The sequence below is a fragment of the Calidris pugnax genome, unplaced genomic scaffold (genome assembly GCF_001431845.1).
Source record: "Calidris pugnax isolate Ruff unplaced genomic scaffold, ASM143184v1 scaffold273, whole genome shotgun sequence".
NCBI lineage: Eukaryota > Metazoa > Chordata > Aves > Charadriiformes > Scolopacidae > Calidris > Calidris pugnax.
The window spans coordinates 10,851,788-10,875,135 of NW_015094508.1; the positions used below are offsets into that span (position 1 = coordinate 10,851,788).

General features: G+C 40.6%; 1 protein-coding gene across 2 annotated transcripts in view; it reads left to right on the forward strand.

The window, feature by feature from the left end:
- Positions 1-23,348, forward strand: part of ANKRD55 (ankyrin repeat domain 55) — a 49,329-nt gene that overhangs the window by 17,015 nt on the left and 8,966 nt on the right. Inside the window, exons 6-10 of one of the 2 annotated variants that reach the window (XM_014964941.1) lie at positions 824-952; positions 12,766-12,950; positions 15,256-15,423; positions 16,855-17,519; positions 23,088-23,189. In XM_014964941.1, the coding sequence (XP_014820427.1) occupies positions 824-952; positions 12,766-12,950; positions 15,256-15,423; positions 16,855-17,519; positions 23,088-23,189 (1,249 nt within the window). The remainder of the gene's footprint in view (positions 1-823; positions 953-12,765; positions 12,951-15,255; positions 15,424-16,854; positions 17,520-23,087; positions 23,190-23,348) is intronic. The other variant, XM_014964942.1, reaches the window with a different exon arrangement.

Here is a 23,348-nt window from a genome sequence, read left to right on the forward strand (position 1 = left end):
TTTTTGCTGTTTATCATTTTGGAAACTAAGCAAGACCCTTGAAAGGCATTTTCCCTGATAAGAGGCAGTAAATGACACCTGGCCCAAGTAAAATGTTACTACACATGAACAACACTAACAATTTTTAAGAAACACATTGAATGAGTAACTTGATACAGAAAATCTTTAATATTATGAATAGCTGTGTAGAACAATGCTGATTAAAGTGAAAATGCAGGCCATGAATTCTCTAATCTACCAAGATTGACTGAACACAGCTAAGATGGAATAAAAATGCAGGTCAATAGCTTACCATTTGCTTTGTTTTCTCCCTAAACAGTAAACATGAAATGTTTATATTGTGACTTTTTTGTTGACATCACTGGGCCAGTTCCTTAGTCAGCTCATTAGTGCCAGCCAGAATACTAGCTTATAGTATTTATTTTGGACCAAAGATATGACCTAAAATAAACATCACACTGTGTCATGTCAAAGCACCAGGCTAAAACAGGCTTTTCTCACAGGATGCAAGCTGAGCAGTGAGGAACCATCCCCTAGCTGTCGTGGTCCAGACCACACATTATTTATAACAGGCTATAGTTACACACGAAAGAAACATTCGTATTTATATCTATTTCCTGTAATACCTCCAAAAAGCTAATTGTTTGGCTCCCCTTTATGGGTCCGCTAATTCAGAAGCTGTTCCTAATTATTCCAAATCAAGAGGGAGAGGGAAGAGTCTGTGGGTCCCAACTGGTTTCAGAACTGTCTAGCTTATCTACAGAGACTTGAAGGGTGCTCCTGTGAGTGACGATTAATTGCTCTCTGGGTTTGTGGCTTTCAGGGAATGACTTCACTCCACTGGGCTGCTTTCCACAACAGGCCCCAGCACACCCAGACACTGCTGCACAAGGGAGCAGACCTGACCCTGGTGGACAAGGACTTCAAAACAGCTCTGCACTGGGCAGTCCAGGTGAGCCACCGCTGACCTTCCACCGGGCAGTTGCTTGAGCTGAGCTGGCTATTGTGGAGTCCTGAATGCTCCAAAAGCAATTATTTCAGCTGTGAAAGGAGGAAAATGGATACTGGGAATGCCCAGTATTTTGCCAGTGGGCACAGATCAAGGACTAGACGTCTTCCTTGGAGAGCAAGGCATACTTAATAAAGGTTCAGCACTGTTGCCCTAAATGAAGTTACTGTTTATCTCACTGGGGCTATGCCTATGCTTCATGTTGAACTTCATGTATGCTTAGTTTTTTGCCACTATATCAGGGTCGCAGAAATGAGCAGCTTAAATAGTCTTGGCAAAGGCCTTTGGGAATAAAATAATGTAAACACAAGTTAAAACATTTAAACAGCTGTAGTTGTGGAGTAATTAGCTGAAGGGTTGAGGCCTGACTTCTCTGGAGATTAAGGAAGACAAGGAGCCAAATACATTTCCTGTTGAGATGTGTGTTCCTATCTCCTATACAAAAAAATAACCCATCAAATTGCTAAAAATTACGCAGGCCATCATTAGAGAAGAAAAACACACAGTTTTAATGTGGCGTTTAACTCTGTATTATGCAAGTGGTAGTAAGTGGTCTAAAATACAGTGCAATTTACTAAGTTTTGCCTAAACTTTACTGCAGAAAACTTCCCAGATGAAATTATATAAATATGTTTTTACTTGCTCACTTGCCATAGCAAGTTCCGGTATCAATGTTCAAAACACCTGCAAACCAGATAAGCAGAAATAGCACTTGCACGAAAATCCAGTAACATTTTCCTACAATGACTAAATATTTGCATCCTCACCTTTTGGTCTAAGTTCACTCGTTTTGAAAAATGTGTCAACAAAGAGATTTAAAAGCTCTGAACGGCCACGTACTATATTTGTAAGTGAGTAAGTACATCTAGAACGAATAATCTGTTTCCTTCAACCACAGCCTGCCACAGGTGGTTCATGTACAATAGGGTCAACTTTTGTTTTCTGAAGTAGAGGTATATTTTGGCCTCTGCAACTGGTATGATTTCAAAATTAGTTTTGCTATTCTTTAATCCTCACCAGTCTGAAATTGGGCTACATTCCTTGCTATTTTGCCTCATGAAACTAAAGGTATCTACTCTAAAACCAACCCATTGTGCATTTTTCCTAGGCTTAGTCCAATGTGGGCTACTTCCAGTGGGAAATCTCTGAACTCATGCAAGCTCCTATAGGCATCCTGGATCATAGCTCTGGGAAAAAACTGCTCTCACACAGAAAAGCAAAAGGGTATTCCCTTCATATCAAGACCCTCAGAGTTCCCCTCGTACCTTAATCTTTCCCTGTTTCTGTGTTTTGTAAATGTTATTATTTGATTCCACCTTTAACTCCCACCTCCACCTTTCTCTCACAAATGTGCAGAATAACTCTTGAGAAAGGAGGAAATTAAAACTGCACAAAACCCACTTGCACTCAGGTGGAGGCAAATCATAAATCCCTCTTCTTTTTCCCTTTAAGCTCCTTGCAGAAATCAGATGAAGCATGCAGGATGACATCTTTTTTTGTTTCTTGAGAGATTCCTGCTATGAAGCCTTATAAATTGTTTCTTCCATGCTTCTCCATCTTCTGGGTCCAGAAGGGATAGTTGAAATACCAGAGCATGGAATAGATCTGTTAATATTTCTCTTACTCAAGCTTGGCCAAGAAAAAATACTTTCAGCCAGTGCTCTCTGCTGCCCTATTAAGCCCAGGAGAAATAGATACTGTGGACAGGCATGACTTTTTCTGCTATGACAGAGAGCAGAACAACAGCTCTGCTGGGGGGAATTATCATTATGTCTAATAGCCTGCTCTGCAGCTGCTGGAAAGGGAATTATTTTTCCTTTAAGAATTGTATTAATATCTTCAGAGCACAAGAAACTCACAGAGCTCAGGCAGCACCAGCTGCAGGGGCTGGTTTTGACTGAATAGGGCCCTGTGTTTAATTTCATTTTTAAAAAAAATGCAGCAAGGGGAAGACCAGGCACTGCACAGAAGCTTGTTTCAGAAGTTGCAGGAAAGAGGCAGCTTGTGCGCACTGGGCTGAAACACGGAGCGGGGCCACCTAAAACCATTGCCACCCATCCGAAACCAGGCATGTTTTATATGAAATAATTGTTCCGCGCTGGCTGTTTCAAAGACCACACATTTGGGACTCGGTCTCCCCTCCGACAAGCAGTGGCTGTGGAGTGCCAGCTGTGCCACTAGACAGACCTTGCCCACACCGAGGCCTGCTCTCCTGAAAAGCTCAAAACGTCCTGCCGCTCGAGTTCACGCCTTCCCCACAAACGTGTTACGCTGGTGTCAAAAGCACAGACCATTCCGGTTTAAAGTGAGAACATTCCATGTCACATTTTTTAACACATGCAACGTTTTTAAGAGCTGGTACAGAGACAGGGCTATATTGGAGGCACCTCTGGAGGTATTTCTGTCCTTTCACTGCAGCCAGCAATAATTGCTGTGATGAAAAGGAAACACACCTCTGTAACAAAAAAACTGTTAACTGGTACTTGAGCAAGATGTAAAGTCATTCTAACAGTTCTAGATAATGGTGTCATTGACTAGTAAAATACAGCATATACTTTACAGTATATACTATCGTACTGCATACTACTGTACTGTAATAGTAATAGCAGGATCTTGGAAAAAGCCTGAGACGATCTGGAGCCTTCCTGCATTGCCTTGCCAGCTGTCATGATTTTTACCAGAAGTTTCTTTGTCTCCTTCTTAAAACTTTGGCTCCTGAAGCCATATGATTACGTAAAAATATCAGTTTTTATTTAAAGAATAAACAATCAATCAAAGATTTTTTTTCTAAAGTGAAGAAATGCAAACCTCTAGGGATAAAAAGAAGGCAACTAAAAAGAAGCTGTTAGGAGTAATACTCTACCATGTGGAGCTGCACTTATGATTTCTTTACAGATTGATTTGGAGTGCAAAGTTTTAAAAAACAACAAGCCTGCATATTTGCTCCATAGCAACAATGCAATTATTTCATTCCCATGTTTCCTGAAAGCAGAGCGAAATACCTGTATAACTTAGAGACATTGTAAAAGCAAAGCATAGGCAATTACTCATTTGCAGCTGGCTGAGCAAGCGTGGCAGCCTCTTTGTAATTACTTGGGAGGTGAGAGCACACTTAGATTTCATGATCTCTAGGAAAGAACTTCTCCGCTGCCGCAGGGCACCTCGGGGACACAGCTGGCCACCCAGAGAGCGGTGGAAAAGGAAGGGGCCAGGGAAAGCAGTGGTGACTCAGGGCCAGGGTCCCTCCTGAGGGATCACTGCACTCCTTCTCTCCTCCCAGCATCCCGGGTTTTTCCTGAGGGTGGAAGGATGCAGAGAGACTTCCAAAGACTTCTTAAAACGCAGTGGGTGTTTCTCCATGGCAGGCGTGTTTGTTGTTGGATTAAGCCAGAAAAGATGCATTTGCTAGGCACAATTCACAGTCTGGTTGGTTTGAGGGAGATTTCTTTTCGCTGCAGAATTTACTTCTTTTCTTATTATTTCATGTAGTTTTCTAGAGATAGCAAGAAAAGGAGAGTACCGATTTCTTTTTTTATGTCACTAAGCTTTAAAGACAATTTTGACTGTTACCAAACAAATTAAAAACAGATCCAATTTGCATTTTTTAAGCATATCCTTAAGCAATCCCTTTCTTGTGTAAATATTGTCATTCCACCAAAGGTACAGCTGTTGCTGATGGAGGCTGGAACATTGCGTAGCAGCAGGGACCTTCAGAGAGAGCTATCACGTTGCAAAACAAGGAGGAAGAGAGTTTGCAAATAGCTTTGAGTAAGGAATAAACTTGCTCCAATACCATCAGAAGCCTAAACTTTTGTGACAATGCCTGCAATAGCATATTAAATGTGCTCGAGTCTTGGCTCTGGCACCGAAGCCAACTATCACAGGAGAGCCTGTGTCCCTACTGCTAAACTCTCTTATTCTGTAAAGCAGGATGGTGGTATGCCGACCACTTATGGTTTGTGGCCCACACTAGCTCCTGAACTGTGCCCAGGAACTGCTGGGAAAAGTGTTAATTGACCCAAGCCAAAAACATGTCAGGGAGGGTTCTAAAAATTTAAAAGTACAGACAACTGAGTTCTGATACTCAGAGAGGTTCCCTAGTGCTACTTAGTTTTTTATACAGCTGTAACCTATTTCTCCACTTTCATTTATGTCAGTTCATAGGCCAAAGCACCTTTTGTGACTTGTACATGGTACAGCAGTATTGATACATAAACTCAACAGCACAACCAGATCACCAGAAAAACTGCCCTTACCTGAAATAATTGACGGTTAAACAGTAAGTCATTCAAGTATGAACATGCCGTTGGCATTGTAATTATTCACGCCAATCAAATTTCCAAGGAAATGAATTGCAGAACTCCCACTGAGCTTAGTAGGAATTTGTCTCAAGCAAAAACTGTAGGTAAGTTCAGGATAATTGCCAGACCTCTTCCCAGCACACAGTCTATGTGTAACTCCGCAAGCAGATGCCAGAACATGAGTAATGTACATGCACGACACTTTTTGCGTATCTATAAAGGTCCTGGTCTCCTATGCTTGACAAAATGGCACTGGAAGACAAATGTTTCCATTTTGGTGACAGCAGTAAGAAATGAATCCTTATTCTACTGCGGAATAGAAGATGACCTCTTTTTCAAAGCACGTGAACAGCTCATCCAGAGAAATCAGTCCTCACAACAATGTACTAGCAGGGGAAAGTTGCCAAGTAATTTTAGTCATAGTCATTTACACAGTAAATCATACGTACTTATTATAGAAGGCTCCAAGTGAAAAGAAGTTCTCAGAGAGACTTGGCCAGTACTTCATGCAGTTTTTTGTTTGAGCAAAGAGAGGCTAGGAGAGGCAGCGACATATGATAGCCATACAGTTATGCCTCCACGACTGCCTTTATCATTTGGTAGCTTTTTCCAACACCCACTAGGGCTGCTGAGAGGATAAATATTTTAAAAACACCATGTCGCCTAGTTGTACCAGGGGCAGCAGTGCTCTGAGGACCACAGTGCAAAGTACCCTGTACAACAACAACACATTCTCCTTCCAAGAGTACCACAAAGTCAAGCCAAGCTGGGTCGCTCTGTGTGTCTGCAAGAGACACTGTCTCAGTGGGTGTCTGAGGCTGAAGCACTGGGGTTGGGAGAAGACAAATGAGCTTCCCTCTGAGCTGGCTGAGTCTCACCAATGTAACTACAGCGGCGTCAGTTGAGTTGCTGTTAATTGACATTGGTTTGCCATCAGAAACACGCCCTGGGAAGTGCCTGGTCTGCATCCAGGCAACTTTTGGCAAAGTTTCCCTGGCAGGAGGGAAGCTGAAGATGGTATTACGGATTGTTCCTTTCCCCAGCACAGCGCCCAGTTGCCTCTGTCCCCAGAGGGCAGAGAAATCTCGGGGTGCTCTGAATTTTTGCACTGGTTTTACACTGCTAACATGGCTATCTGGCAGCCAGGGCATGGCGGCAGTGGAGGTAGAGTGAACATGCTTCCATCCCTCAGCTGTCCCTTGTCTGGAGTACAGAGGACTGCAAGTCCTTAACAATGGGAGAAAGCTCCTGCGTGTGCAAAACTCTTCTGCAACCCAAGTTGCCAGCTTTAGGGACATTTCTCACTGCTCTATGTTTGCTGCAGATTAGAAGGAGTCGCGTGATGTCTCTGCTCTTGAGTTAGGCATTCTCCATGTTTAAAATGGCAGACACTGCATCTACAACAAGACAGGGATGTGTGGTTCTGATACAGGTTTAATATCTGATTCCAACCAGAGATGTCCTCACTGTTAATGCAACATCGTATTTTTCTTGCTCTGATTCTAAGATGAAATTCTGAACTCATGTTACAGTAATGACACAATACACTGCCATGGTGCTCTGAATATGAGCGTGAACATGAGGAAAACTGCACTTCAGTGAAATTAATCCCATAAGGGAAAAAAATGTACTGAAGGAACAGTTAGGTTTTACCAGTATATCTGTAACTGAGCACAGGAATTCTGCCAGCAAAGCCTTGGGTCAAAGATCAAGACTTCTCAAGCTCCATGCAAAAAAATCTGTGGGAAAAGTCAGTGAAATGGCTTTTGCTATCAGTAAATACTGAATTTCAGAATTGAAAAAGAGAAAAAGGTGACCTTGAGTAATAACTTCAACTGGAGTTATAAAGGAAGAAAGTCCACAGACAAGTTATTTGTTCAAATTTTGCTATGGGTCACTCAACAAATTCTTGAAATAGCTCATGTTTCTTTATTTTAGCAACAGAGAAAAAGATCTTTACTGTTTGGGTTTTCGTTTGTTTGTTTATTACATGGCCCTGTTGGTGTTACAGTCAATTTCATATCAAAATATCATATGTGAGCCTGTTTGTGAAGGACAAAGGGAATGAGACCAGCCAGCATTCTGTAACATGTAACTCAACCAGCACCCAATGATACACAAAGATGGTTTCCAGAAGGAAGCCGGAAGTACTGATGCAATTTTTATTTAATCTATCATAATTAATGGTGCTTCTTTATAAAAGTAAGTTACCTCCCGGAGTACTGCAATGGGAATAGTATTTATTTGTTGCTGCAGAAAGGAGTGAAATAATGATTAAAATGTCAAACCATTCAGGGTCAGAGCAGAAGAACATCAAAGGGAAAGTCAAAGCTTTGGATTTACAGGTGTAGAACTGAAGGAGGAGTGAATGTAGAAGAAAAGGAAACACAGCCAGCCCTAAAGTGCAATGCTGATGATAAGAAGCAACATCAAGAGCTGCTAGTGGAGAATTTCCATCCAGCAAAGCTGGCTGTAGATATAGGAAGGTTTTAAATGCACACTAATACCTAGAGACAGAAAATATAGGAGAGCTAACACAGCCTAACCACATAATCTCCAGAGGCATTCACTTGGAAGAAAAATACTTGGTAAGGGTTTCCTGAAAACAGTTAAGTGGTCCATAGCTTGTCCCTCTTCCCCTCCCACCTCTACATTACTGGTAGCCACAAGCCAGCTTAGCAGACTGCCTGCACATGATTCTTCTCTTTGGTATTGACGTATCTAGCTCACTAGAGTATTCTGATGAGTAGAAAAAATTAGCTCTCTATGCAGTGCATTGCACACAGAAAACATTGTACTGTGTATGATTGAAGACCTGGGAGAATAAAATGCAGTCTTATGGTAGAATATTACATAAGTGACAATAAACTTTCAAAGTAAAATTATTGCTCTACATATCAGTTGGACATAAAGAGGGCTGAAGTATAAGAACAACGGCTGTAGTAACAATGAGAATAAACTGAGTAGACATAGGTGAAAAATGTGTCAAAAGCAGAAAAGCATTACAAACTTCCAGGATTCTCCTCGTGGTGCTTGATTCAGTGGATACTTCCTGAAGAATTATTTTCTTATTTTGAAAGCAATGAGAGATGCAACTATCAGAAGTCAGGCTTTTTACTAACCAACCTGTACTAACCAGTAAATGGAGTCATAACTTTCACTCAAGTGAAAGGGAGAACTAATGACCCTGATCGTGAGTTTGTTGTCTGCCACTCTCTAGACATGACATAAATCTCAGCAAAAAGATTTGTATAAAGCACAATGAGAGTTTGCCTTGCAAGGGCTCCTGGATTGAGACTTTAGGACATTTATTCTTGAAATAAGTTTAATTTAGATGAGTGATGTAAGAAATAAAAGTTCACTGAGGAGAATGAATAATGGGTGGAAGCAGATAAAGGTGTGAGATGGCACAAAAATGTAAAGAAAACTTGGGGGGAGCCTTGCAGAATTATATAGAAACAGATAACAAAAATAATTAATAATCTCTGAAAACGTTGCTGAAAAGAATTTGAATCCTAAAAGGGAAGATGAAATACAGGGATACATACAGTAAGGTTACAAAAACATGTAATTTTCCTATGGTAAATTTACCACTGAACATCCTGGTCTAACAATAGTGCTGTGGTTCATGGTAAATTTACCACAGGAAGACTACATTTTTGGTGACCTCAGCTCAAAGCTATCAATCTAAGCATAAGGGCAGTGTAAGCGTTTTAGGATAATTTTGTGTGCAACCTAAAAAAGCCAAGATGAATGTAAAGATAAGAAGGCATTCCTAAGAAGAGAGAGCTGGAAAACCACAGGGCAGCTGGCCAAAGATCTCTTTCAGCAGAAAGTTCAAAATACTAGGAAATATACTTTGATTATTTAGAAAATGTAATTAACAACATGACTGAATTGTTTAAACAGCACACAAATTTCATAGCCATCTTCAAAGCAATTATTGCTTCCTCAGATAAGAAGCTACTGGATATAGTATGTTTGGATGTCAATAAATCAGTTTAATACCAGGGAGTAAAACAGACAAATACTGGAAAAGTGCCAACAAGATAAAGTTTATGACATGGCACAGAACGCCTGTTAAGCAGGCAATGAGTAGACAGATCATAAAAAGACCAATTCTTTATCACTTTCTCATTTGAGTAGTACATGCAATTTTAAGCACACTGAATGACATCAATAGCGCAATTTGTATAAGCACAACCTGCTATAATGGACCCAAAATTCAGTCCAAAGACAGGATGTCCCAGGGGGGAAGAACAAGGAATAACGCAATCAAAACCAACCCAGGGACTTATACCACACATCATATATTCTCTATCAGCTATATTGAGGACAGTTCTAATAATATTTGGAGATGAACATCTCACAGATGGTCCAGCCAGGGTTTTATCGAAAGAATGTTTTTATTTGCTCCATAATGAGGTGATGAAATACAGAACATGTAAAGAGCACACAGCCAGAACAAAATTAGAGGGACACCAAGCACATCATGTGTCAGGATTAAATTCAAAATTATTTTGATTAATTGTAGGAATGAATTGAAATTAATAGAATAGCACTGTGTACAGAACTGCAAAAAATTATAGCTGTTTGCACAAAATGAAGAGTAGTAGACTACTAGATTAGTGAATTATGAAGTGAGTAGGAGTTTAAATTACGGTGTTGATACAAAACAAACAAACACCATTCTGGGACATATTAACACAAGTGTGATACATGTGGGCTACAGGAAGGAGCAATGTCATTTTCAATGTCAGGACAGAAGCCTCAACTCGGTAATTATGTCGTTTGGTGTGCCATGGTTAAAGAAAGATGTAGACAAATTGGAAAAAGGCCAAAAGCAAGCACCAAGTATGATAAGTGGGTTGAAAAACTTGACCCATGAAGAGAGGTTGAAATGGTTTGTTTAGTCTAGAAAATGGAAGATTGGTGGGAGACAGAACAGTCTGTAAATGTATAAAATGCCAGTAAGAACAGTGGGAAATTTCTTTTGCAAATGCTTAGAGTTGTGCAAGAACATTGAGGGACTGAAACTGTAGGTGCAGGATGTGATTTTTGGACTTAGTAAGGCAATATAAAAACAGAGGAATAGTAGTGTCACTAGAACATGAATACAGGAATATTAAGATACAGCATGTTAATGTTTTTTTTGTCAAAACTGGCTTAATGAAGGATGGCAATGGATTGATATTTGTTGTGGTAGTACTAGACATATATAAGAGACTTCTAGATTCAGTTAGCCCTGAATGGGACTAGAGATTTCTCTGATGCTGGTAACCAAAAATGTAACTGAGAATTATGCTGGTGTGGAGGACACCGACATTTGGCATAGGGATCAGAGAATAAAAACAACAATACAAACAACCTCGGTATTCCTGAATATGAAGATCAACACTCTTTTTTCATTAGACTTTCAGACAATTATAAATTAATAACAATTTTAATATGGTTAATGATGACGATATAAAATACCTGGTCATAGAAAATAAACTTGGATGGCATGACGATGAGTAGACTCTAAATTAAACAGGTGAGTGAAAAAAATACAAAATTCTTGATTTCAGAGGGACGCATATCGGTAAATTAAGGGAATTCTTGGCTGGACTGAGAAGCTTTGGGACCATCAGGTTCCAGGGACCTGAATATATCCTGTCAATGGTGCAAACTTCAGCAGGAATCAGTATCTTATGAGCAGATAAGAAAAGCATGTAGAAGAGGCTTGAGATATAATGGATGACTATCATGCAGGGGAGTTGGAACTAGATAGTCTTCAAGGTCCCTTCCAGCTCTAATCATCCTATGATTCTTTGATCTTTAAAAGATATATTTAGAATACCTAGACATCTTACAAAATAATAGGCAAAGTATGGAGAAGCAGAAGAAGTTCTATCTTAAGAAGTTAAGAGTAAATGTTGAATAGAGACTGGAAGGAAATTACTTTCAGAGATAAGGCTTGAAAACAATCTTGGTTAATATTTTCATGACAACTTAGGACAAAATACAGAGGCTTTCTGATGAAATCTGCCAATAACAAAAAAAAGGGAAGACATTAACAGAGAAGAATGGTGATATCATACAGGGGAAGCTGGATTGCCTTCAAGTCTAGAGTAGACAAAATTGAATAGGATAAAATGTTTAAGCCATGCACTTGAGTGCTAGTAACAGAAGGTCCTCCCAGAAACTAGAAACTCTATGTTTGGAAGCGACTATGGAAGAGAAGTACAGAGTTCTAAAGGGTTATTCCAAAACTACTAGGAGCTTCTAATGGAACACAGCTGTGAATAAGGCAATTGCTGTTCTCTGACATACCAAAAGAGGTATTTCTAACACAAATAGAAAAGAGTTAGTGTCACTGTGCAAGGACCTGGCAAAATTGTTTGTGTATGACTCCGCACAATCACCCCTTTCCAAGGATACACAACTAAAACACAAAAGGAGAAGGGTTAGTGGGTTGATAAGATAAACAGAAAGTATATTTTATAAAGTAAACTTAAAAGACCTTGATTGATTAGAGCAGAGAGAGAACAGCACAGAAGGGATACGATGATTGTCTATGAACACATTTGAAGAACAAATGCCAGCTAGAAGAAAGAAGTATTTAATCTAAATAATGTTGGCAGAGAAACAAAGGGACATAAATCAGCCGTGAGTATGAATAGAAATTAGAGATACTAATCATAAAGCAAACAAGTTCTTGAACTGCATTCCTTTGGGAGCAGTGGGGACAAAATAAAATCTAATTGCTTTTAATGGACACAGTGAGTTTATAAAAGGGATGAGGTAACATAGCTGCAAGTGATTGCAGGGATTTAATTTGATGGTCTAGAAAGACCCTTCCAGCCTTGTGTTTCTATGTTGTTATAAAATACCAATAATTCTTTTTCTCTATTTCCACTAAGTTAGGTTATAAAAAGTTCTGTTTCATCTGCAGGTTAGAGAACAATGTCAACCTTCTATTAAGACACTGAAGCACTGGAGCAAACTAGCTACAAAAATTTTCAAGAACCACTTGAGTAAATATTTGACATGGCTTTTCTAGGTGGACTTGGACGAGCTTACAGAAGTAGGTTGGTCTTTTGAGGTCCTTTCCAACCTTAAAGTTCTATAAGAAAATATAGCCTCATATCTTTCTGGACTCTGGCTTAGCAAAACAGCAAAGACCCCAAGTAATTTCTGAGAAAGCCGTTGAGTAATTTACACTCTGTAACTTTTGGAGATATTTGCAGTGGTACATTATTTATTATTTTTTCCAGTGTTCAAAGTGTTCTAGGAAATTCATAAAGCAAACCCAATTCCCGGCAGGAGATGGGAAGCTTTTGGCTTTCATACCTGGGGAGTCTGGTATACACAAAACAAAATTCTGTTATTGTATTTAGCCTTCTCTAGCAGAGAAAATGCTGTTTGGTGGGGGCTCCATTGTAAAATGCTTTTCTTCTCTGAACTTCCTCCCAGAGTGGTAACAGGATTCTGTGCTCCATCATTCTGGACCACTACCAGGGACCATCAATAATAAACTACGATGATGAGAATGGCAAAACATGTATGCACATTGCTGCTGCTGCAGGCTACAGTGATATTATCAGTGAGCTGGCTAAGGTCCCAGAGTGCAACCTGCAGGCCCTTGATGTGGATGACAGGTAACCATGGAAACTCTGAAACTGAAATTGCTGCTTCCTTTCTATTACCTGAGAGTAGCTCTGTTTATTCTATAATAGTGTTTCCTGTTTCACAGGCCATGGCCTAGTTAATGAACTGCACTTATAGAGAAACACACTTGCTTCAGAAACAATGCAAAGCAGTCCAGCTCACACGTATAATATCTAGTATAATAACTGACTAGTAGGAGTGTTATTTAACTTTGTGCTTCTGGTAGGAAATGATAAGATTATGTGTGAAAGGACTTTTGTCAGCACTTGACTTAACTTCTTTCAATCAAGAATGTTCAAAAGGTGAACATTCTTGTCAAAACAATAGAACAGGATCCTCCAACTTGAAGCTGGGATCCTGCTGTTTTGTGTTTAAGGAATGGCAATGTTCCCTTTTTTGCATTTAAGGTGCTAACATTATCCCTATAGGACCAGGGGACATTCACCTTCCATTCTGACAAGGCATTTGATTCCTTCCAGGATTAAATCCCTATATAATAAGTGCAGAAGAGTCATCTTCTTTCCTCTTTTCACCCCACACCTACCTCCCTTAGAACTTTGCTTGTAAATTTATTTAATGCAAACAGAACCAAGCGACTGTTCACATTGATTATCCTGCTCAGTGGAGTAAAAGCCAAGGTTTTCTTGGCTTAGGCCTTCAGGTACTTAAAATAATATCATTCTTCATGGAAAAGTGCAATAAAATGGAACAGAAATAAACATTAGGGTTCTGGAGGAGTTTCTAAATATCAGTAGAAAGTAGTTCAGAAGGCAGTGTTTCTATGGAAAGAAGGGCAAAAGGAGGAGTTTAACTACACTTAAGAGCTCAGTAAAACACAACCTCCTATTACACATTCTCAGATATTTCCATAGAAGGTATTAGACTTGAAGAGAGGAAAAGATAAGCTGTTCACTATAAATACACAGTAGAATTCCATTCTGTTGTGTTTCTGAATGCACCCATCTGAAATCACTGGCACTGGAAAGAAACAGGCAGAGACAAGTAAATTTTATTTTTTATTCTTGCACAGTTTTCTTATGGTGTTTTCTGTGCTTTCAGATTTTCACAAGAACAAAATATTACAATTTGGAAACTGGACAAAAGTTTCCAAAGGCAAGACACATATCTTCTGCCAAGCAGAATCAGTTTGATTCTCCTAGAGATTCAAGACAATTGTATCAGCTCCAGTCTGTGCCCATCAAAGAACACAGAAACTGGCAATGGGGCAATGACAGTCTGGTAGATATGTCCGGTCCATCTCATTCATCTGGGGGAGACTTCTTCTCCTATCAGATTCATGGATAGCCCTGAAACAACCATTGCTAATTGTGTTTGGCACAAATATGAGAAGAGGTTGTCCCTATTTCTCTTTTTCTTTTTCTCCCTTTGTCTTCCTTCTCCTTTTTTTCTCCCTTGTACCTTTTTCTCCCCCTCTGCTCCACACTGGTGAGACCCCACCTGGAGTACTGTATCCAGCTCTGGGGCACCCCAGTGTAAGGAGGACATGGACCTGTTGCAGCGAGTCCAGCGGAGGGCCACAAAGATGATCAGAGGGATGGAGCACCTCTCCTATGAAGACAGGCTGAGAGAGTTGAGGTTGTTCAGCCTGGAGAAGAGAAGGTTCCGGGGAGACCTTACAGCCCCTTCCAGTACCTAAAATGGTCCTACAGGAAAGATGGGGAGGAACTCTTTATTGGGAACTATAGTGATAGGATGAGGAGTAACGGTTTTGAACCAAAAGAGATTTAGATTACATATTAGAAAGAAATTATTTACTGTGAGGGTGGTAAGAACCGTTCCAGAACCTGAAACAGGTTACCCAGAGAAGTCGTGGATGTCCTACCCCTGGAAGTGTTCTAGGCCAGGCTGGATGGGGTTTTGAGCAACCTGGTCTAGTGGAAGGAACTAGATGATCTTTAAGGTCCCATGCAGCCCAAACAATTTTATGATTCCATGCAGTGGACACAACAAAGACTTTTTTCAAGTTCTGCTCTGAAAACTCCCACTCGGCAATTTCATCAGCAGAAGGGATGCTGTTACATAGCATTTATATGCATTCTGCAGCCCCGTATCTACTTTATCTAAAGCTAAATAGATGCACATAGACAGATGCCAGTCTATGGCCTTATTACCACCACTGGCTGCTACGTCAGTGTGGGACAAGTTCCTGGAGAATTTTTTAAAATGGACAAGTGAATCTGGACAAGTAGCATAGAAGCACACCACATCATGTCATTAATAGCTTTGACAGTAAATTTATTCATCTATTTTAATGATACTCTCCCTTTTCTGCAGGACACCTTTGCACTGGGCTGCAGCAGCAGGGAAAGCTGACTGTGTGCAGACACTGCTAGAGCTGGGGATAGACAGCAGCCCTCGAGACATCAATGAAAACACTCCTCTGACATATGCAATGTACTGTGGGCACACAGCATGCATCAAGCTTCTGTCTCAGGAGAGCAGGTAAAGCAGAAGTTAACATTTTGTTCACATTTTGACACTGACTAGAAAACAAATGTATTGCTTTTTGGATACTAGTGAAGGGTTTGAGCCCTGGGTGATGTCTCCTCGATTCATATGCAATACTCAGTTCAGGTTTTCCACCAAAATAGCAACGTTAGAATTAGTCATCTACTGAAGACTCATCACTGCGGTTACAGCACTAGTCTGCCGATCAGCAGAGGGTTCTAAAGCAAGAAGATATGAGTATAGCTCTTGCTCGGTCACCTTCACACAGAAAATTTATCTTACAGAAGGATTTCAGCCCTCAGATATATGGCTTCCCCTTTTTCGAAATCTCTAAGCATTAGCTGTGTGTCCATGTAATCGGACAGAGGGACAGTTTGAACACAAAAGCAGATTTGCCAGATAGCTAATAAAACAAATTTTGAGTTTTCATCCTCAGAGTGAGGGGTTGGGAGTGTTTTCCTAGCCTTCTTCAGCTCTTTACCTTGATTGTCTCCTCTTATTCTGAGTTTTCTTCCATTTAAAACTGTAATTCTTTTATCATTGCTTATGATCTTCCTCTCTTTTTGTATTTCTCATGTTTCAGCAGCTGTCATTTAATTCATTTCGATTCTTCAAATTTGGTAAATGAGCATGCACTTACAAAGACACTTATCATCACATTTCTTTGTGCTTTCCCCTCCTTTCCAGTCAGCAGTTAGTATTATTTCCTGTGCTTCAAACTGTAAGACATGGGTAACATTACCTCTCCTCCTCCTCCCCCTCCTCCTCTTTCTCCTCCTTCTCCTCCTCCTGCACTCTGCCTGTCACAGTAGGTCTGAAATGTTGATTAGTCAAAATCTCATCCAAACCACTACAGCAACACCACTGTAGGTAATTATCTTGATAGATCTTCTGCAACTGTGCCAGGCCTCCTTAGTACGGGGAAGAGGAAGAGGAAGAGAAAGAAGGAGAAAGGGGTGGGGAAGGAGAAGGGCAAGCATAAGGGCAGGAAGGAATGATGAACTAGTGCCTTTGTTTCACTGTTAGCAATGACGGTGCTGTTGGAAATACCATTTTCCAAATATGACATAATACAAAGACCTCTTGGTTTTAAGGATCCCAGGACATTCTTCTTGTTATTTTTGGATCTTGCCTCACTGTTAAGAATAATGATTCTGCAGCTGGTAGATGCTGAGGCCAGGAAAGTTTGTTTGTTTTTTTGCCTGATAGCTGCACTGAGCCTACATCAAGACAAGTGTAAGGCAATGAACCCCACAAGAAAAAGTGAAATAGCATAGTATCATTTTCAGTCCTAATTTTCTCCCTCCTTGAACTACTCCTGCAAATGTATCCAAAGTGCATGTACCCCATTTCATGGGCTCACACAGGCACTATATTTTTCATCAGTTAGCAATAATGACATCACATTTTACTTTGTGCTTCCAGTAGATCTGAGCCAGTTCATCAGTTTCCCTCCCACAACAACAGACTCTTAAAGAAAGAGGGACGATTCAGCATGCTGAACCACATCTTCTCTTGCAAAAAGAAGAAAGATGATCTGAAAACCGGTCAGAAGGAGAGAAGCAGAGACCGATATTCTAAAGAAGAGACCTCAGAAGTAGATGATATCATCACCACTTTTGATTGCATTATGGACACAAACTGCAAAGACCTTCCAGATGAGTGTGTGACCACTGCTGACTTTAAAAGAAGGAGCACGGACACAAAGTACCTCATGCCTGAAAAGAAGCAACCAGAGTGTCAGGGTCTTCTGCCTGTCAGAACCCAGAGCCTCCCCCCAATCACTGTGGGCAACTCCTTCCTAACTGCTTCCCAGAGCACAACGTCAAGCTTCCCCTCCGGCACCAACACCCACTATTTTACACACAAGTCTCAAAAGAGCAGGAGTGAACACAACTTGCTGGACCACAGAAGCACCTGCCAGGCTTTGTTGGATGATCCCTGGAACACAGACTCTAACCAGCTACTCCCCTACAAAGTCTGTACTAGGGCTCCTTCAGACAAACTGATAAATGGCCTAAATTCTGATAGATCTCACCATGTGCTTTTGTGCCCTCCCCGCCTTCCCTCACTTCCCAGTTCTCCATCAGGTAATTTGTTTCTTCTCTGTCTCCCAAATCCAATAATCTCTACTGATGCAGCAAGATGAGTCAGAAAAAATAATAAGTCTGAGCCATGACGTTTTTATTTCTTTAATAACTTTTTCGGTTTCTTCTCCTTGTATGTAGTAGCAATCGCAGACAGCATGTGGACAGGAAATCAGCTGACAGCTGAAGCAAGGTGCTTAGGTGTGGGAAATAACAGATTTAAGTAGGTCTGATAAGTAAGCAAAACAGCAGGTAGTTAGGAAGCATGTATGGCACCTGATCAAGGTAAGTGGCTCCAGATTATGTATGTGCTTTGTGAATTGCACATTAATACCCACTGCCATGCCTGCTGCCTTGTGTGCACGTTTAGTCCTGGAACTAGATGTGCAAGGGAACAGTACTGTGCTGACAGCTGCTTCTGGGGCCAGGCAGGTAAGTCCTTGTGTGCCACACTGGGCAGCTCTGCACCATGACACTTTCCCCTTAGAGGCATATTCTGACTTCAGGCTGTGGTGCCACAACTTCCCATTCCTCCCACCCTAAGTGCCAGCTCTTTGGTCTAATGTGCTGTTCTTACAGTCTCTCCAAAGCTGAATTCAGGGTGCAAAATTTACAGAGATGGAGCAAATGCTTTTATGTTGTGGTTTGGAAAGTGTAATGTGACAGTAATGAAGCAGAGCTTCAGAATTCTGAAGTAAACTCGAAACCAGGGCTTGGCAGGATTTGGGATCTAGTACTTTGTTTGACTCACTTCCATGTTTAAATGAATCTGGCTGGCTGGCTGGCCTGTGAGCTGGACTTTACTTCACATATCAGTGTCTCCAACTTCATCTCCTTTGGGATTGCTCCCACGCCAAAACTAAACACATCTAGCGTGCCTTCCAACCACTGTAATATCCAACTACAAATGAAACAAGAATAAGCAATCCCCAAACTTACCAGTACACCATTACAAGGAATAAACATTACGCAATAAATTAACCTATCCTCACCCCAACACACATGAGCTGTTATCCTCCAGCAGACAGAGGAGTGAAGAGAAACCCTGTCTGAGAAGACCCCTCAGCTAGGTCAGGTCACTTCCTGAGCTTGCATGATTGATAGTGCGAACTGTACCGACTCCTAAGCAAAGGGATCTATAGAACAGAAAATCTTTGTTCACATCTCTAATAATGAGAGTAGAGACAGCAATTTCAGAATGACAGCTCATTCTACATTGCACAAATAAAGCCTGGAAATAGTTTTGCAGGGGAAAAAGGAGATATTAAAAAAGTTCCACTTCCTGAATATCAGGACACCTTCCTGAATGCTTGATAGATCTGTTCTATAGGCGTCACTACTTTTTTACTCTCAGATAGTCACTTAACTGTACAAACCCCAAATTCCACGTGGCTAGCAAGGATTGGTCCAGCACAGCTCTTTCTACACTGAACCCTGCAAAGTTCAGCTGGCATGCAGACGACAAGAAAATCTGCAGGGCCTCTTTACAACCTATATATAATAGGGTACCGTGAGACTGAGCTTTTTGAGATCGTTCATGTTGACAGTAGAAGGATGAATGAACTCAAACTGGATAATCCAAACCTGAGGACAACTATGAGGAAACATTCCTTGGTGGAATTAGCTAGACTATGAATACATTTGATGTTGAAGTAACTACCATGTTATTTAAAGTGTGATTATAGATTTTCTTAAGACTATAGGATACTGTATAGCTAAATCCTTGTTTGCTCTGGACAGAAGGACAGGTGGTTTTCTATTAACATCCTATGGCAAACAGCTACAACCAGCTGAATCAGGATGGACCCTGTGCACCCACTCAGCGCTCCACAGTCTGCACAGGGACTCAGTACAGGACCAGTCTACATACATGAATGAGAGCAAAATCGTACCAATTATGGGAAATCTGTTACAATGGGAGCTGTCTTTGAATGTACAAAGGAAGAATAAGGCATCTTAGGACCATTTACTATTTTCCTCAGAGGAAAAAAAAAAAAAAAGCCTGAATCTGCTTTAAACCTAGTTCTCTGTGTACCACTCCTTGTAACAAAACTTTCCAACAACAAAAAGACTCCTGCAGCTGGCAGAAAGGACTTCCACTGAAGCATGTGAATTAAAAGCTTATAAGGATGTAGAGAGTGTCTAACAGGAATACATTGCATAACCCTGATACTCTCTAACATTTCTTCATGATGAAAAAGATCTGCTTATCCCTCTTCACACCCATGTGTGTGGTTTAAATCTGTCTGCCCCTGTAATTAAAGCCACCTGATGTGCCATGGATTAGAACTGCATTTACTGTATGAGCTCCAGGGCCTCCAGGTCTCCAGTGCATCGTGCCTGCAGGACTTAGGGGGATGAGAAGCAGAATAAGCCTGGCTCCAACCCCGCCAGCAGCATGGTGCAGGCAGCCCTCTAGGAGGAAAGATATTTCCTCGTTGGTTTGGTTTTTCTGCAGAAGGCCTTGCTGAGAGGAAAAAAACCCAACCAACTGGTCTTTGAAGGACACTGAAGTGTTAATACTCCATTTCTCAAGTCATGGCTGGGCAGGCTACTCATAATTTCCTAATGACTGAATATCCAGGGCAGGATTATGGTTTCAATAATCTAGGGGAACTCAATCCGAAAATTATTTTCTCAGCTGACACAGAGTGTTGATTGTCTTGCATGACCACACCTTTATTAAAATCAGAGCTAAATTTTTGTGCTTACTGCTACTAAGGCAGCTGGCATATAAATGGGGATTTTTTGAGGTTTTTTTGTTCTGTTTTCTGTGCTCGTGGAAATGAAAGATGAGTCAATTTTCTAGCTGAGTCTTAGCACTTACACAAAGCGGAGAGGTTGCTGTGAGTAGCAAGGAGACTTACCTTACTATCATGCCCTGGTTTCTCTTGGAATAACTACTTTGTCTTGCCCTCCACTGGGGAAAGCAAAGATAGACTGTACCAAAAAATACTGTCAATATTGCAAGAGTGCTTGCCAGCTACAGTGCTGAGCTGGCATCCACAATATGAAGCATTTTGTATTTATGAGTTTTGCAATCATCTCATTTTGCAAAATGTACTGCCATCTACTTTCCACAGGGAAAATAGTGTAAGTAGAGAAATTCCAAGTGATATGGGTAAAAGGAAGCTTGCCTCAAACGTAAGGCAGCTCTTAGCACCCTCTAACCAGCTTTAGCCTCTTTCCTCCACCCACTCATCTTTGAGATTATTGACCTCCCATGACACAGCTCATGACAGATCTTACTACAGCAGCCTGGTACCTTCTATTTGCTTAGACAGGTGATGTAAAAAACAGGCTATTATTGAGCTTATGTTGGCATAAGCAATGTGGTGTAGTCCAACAGGAAGGAGGCACTTCTCGGCCGGGAAAGAGCAGAGCAAGCTGATCAGTGTGGCTGTTTGTTTCTCAAACTGAAGGACTTATACTGGAGGATTTATACTGGGACATTCATCATCACATTTACAACTTTTCCACAAAACACATCACCTACCTAAATGCAAAGGAAAATCAAAGAACAACCTGTAAAAAATGTCAGTAAATAAAATTAAATGCACAACAGTCCTGCATTTTTTCAGCAATGAAATTGCCTCCTTTCCATTACATTCAAAAATAAATGCCATCATAAATATGCTCTTGAGGATGGCAAAGGTGATGTCTTAAAGAAAGAAAAACTTCTTTCTCTGATGTTAGGTGGAGCAGGCAGAAAGGAAGAGCAGAAGAATATTTCCATTTATGCCTGAGCTTTAAGACAACGTGGATTCTTTTCCAAGCATTCATATCAGTCTTCCAAACAACAAAAACTGTTGTTTTGCTGCCAGATATCCCCATTTAGGAAATAAACACATTTCTTGATAGAAAAAAAACAACCTCCCATCATCAAAGCCATAATAATCCATTAGTTCTCAGCATAAGAATCACTGAAGCCAATGTAACTCAAATTGCACTAATGGGAGCAGCAGGCTTGATTCTCTGCTGTTTTGGAATCGATATATTTATTTCTTTTTGTGCCGTGGGTGCGACGTCTATAGAAGAAATTTATGAACTTTTACACCCACTTTTCAATCACCCTGGAGAAGTGTTAAAGACTAAATAAAGAGTAAAACATGGGAAAAGGAAACCAAAGTCTGTTTCTATTAGACACAGCTCATCCATAAGAGATAGTTTATGCTTTAGCCCACTACGCGTCAGCTTTACACACGGGATCCAGTAGATTGAGCCAATCTCTATCAACTCCTGTGGCCTTTGGACCAGAATCCTACTCCATGCTGAGCTGAAGGCTGCACTGTAAAATGGGGGGTTGTCTGATAAGCACCACCTTAGCTATTTTTCCACCGTAGCTGCTTTCGCAGGGAATCCATTTGGTCGGTAACATAACTACAGAAGTCTTGACGACTGCTTCAGTGCACCTCTGGGAAACCGTTCTGCACTATTTTCCTATAGTTTTACCTTGCACAGCTCAGCAACACACAGCATTTTCAAGTACCAACTACAAAGCCACAAAGGGCAATTTATATCATTCTATTTCTTCCTATTGCCTAAGATGTTCTACTACATCCAGCCCGTGCCTCCCCTCGTCTCTGCGTGCCGACGGAGCGTATGCTTGCTCTGCAATGAGCTGTGTTGCAATGCCATGCTGAATGAGCAGCTGTTTGGCAAGACAACTCAAGGCTCCTTACGAAGCTCATCTCAGATCTGGGGATAACAAAAAAAAAAAGAAAAATTTGAGGAACTCAAACGTCACTGAATAAGATCAACTCAGGAAAAGAATCTGGGGAAAGTGTAGAAAGTGCACTGGGGATCTGGGGAAAGTGCAGAAAAACTGCTCGAGTTTTTCCACTTTTTTAATAATATCTGATGTGTCATTTATGTAGTGAAATGCATTATATCTTCTAACACATTGTCCTTTTTAATAGTACTAGACCAAAGTTAACTTTAATCTTAGCCAGTGAAATGCCACAGTTAGCCAATTAACCTTTAATTTTCCAGTATCTATTCTTCTTGGTAAAAATGACATTGCCATAAACACAGTTTAATAGGATTCAGTATCAGCTTATATCAATTCTGCTAGGTCTTCATCTGCAGCAAAACCCTCTCAAAGCTCATCTCTACTGCTGATAGACTTCCACTAGTCTTATTTTCCAGCCAGCAGTTGAACTCCATTTGTGTTCTAGTACTAAGAAAGGCTGAGACCCTATTAGAAAAGTTCACAAACTAAAACTTTGATACAGAAATCAAATCCATCTAGCTCAATATTTCTACAAATTTAGCATCCAAATATTCCTACATAGACCTAGCTACTCAAGTGTGCTTTTTTTAAGACCAATTACTATATTATATGAGAGGATATATGATAATAGTATACATGAAGGTTATATTAAATCAGCCACCCTTTTTCATGAATGTAAAGAGAACAAAGCAACAGCTTTTTTCAGTCAGTGGTTTCTTGTTGTAATGTATTTCTGAGAATTACTAAGTAAGTTTTCTTTTTTTCTAGAAGCCAGAGACCTACAGAGCACTGTATTATTTACAATTATTTTCATATGGTAACATATTTCTCTTTTACAGGTAAAAATTTTCAACAGATGTCCATAGATCAACCAAAAATAAAAAATCTTACTCCTGCACGGAACAGCCTAGCTCCCATACCCAACCACTGTGCTCACAAAAGTAAGTAGAGTCAAGTCTCAGTTACAGTCTCATACTGTATGCCTTCATCACTGGCATCTGAGGGCTTGAGAGAGGTTTCATGTTCCTTTTTCACAGCATCATAGAATGGCTGAGGCTGGAACACACCATTGGAGGTTGTCTAGTCCAATCCACCTGCCC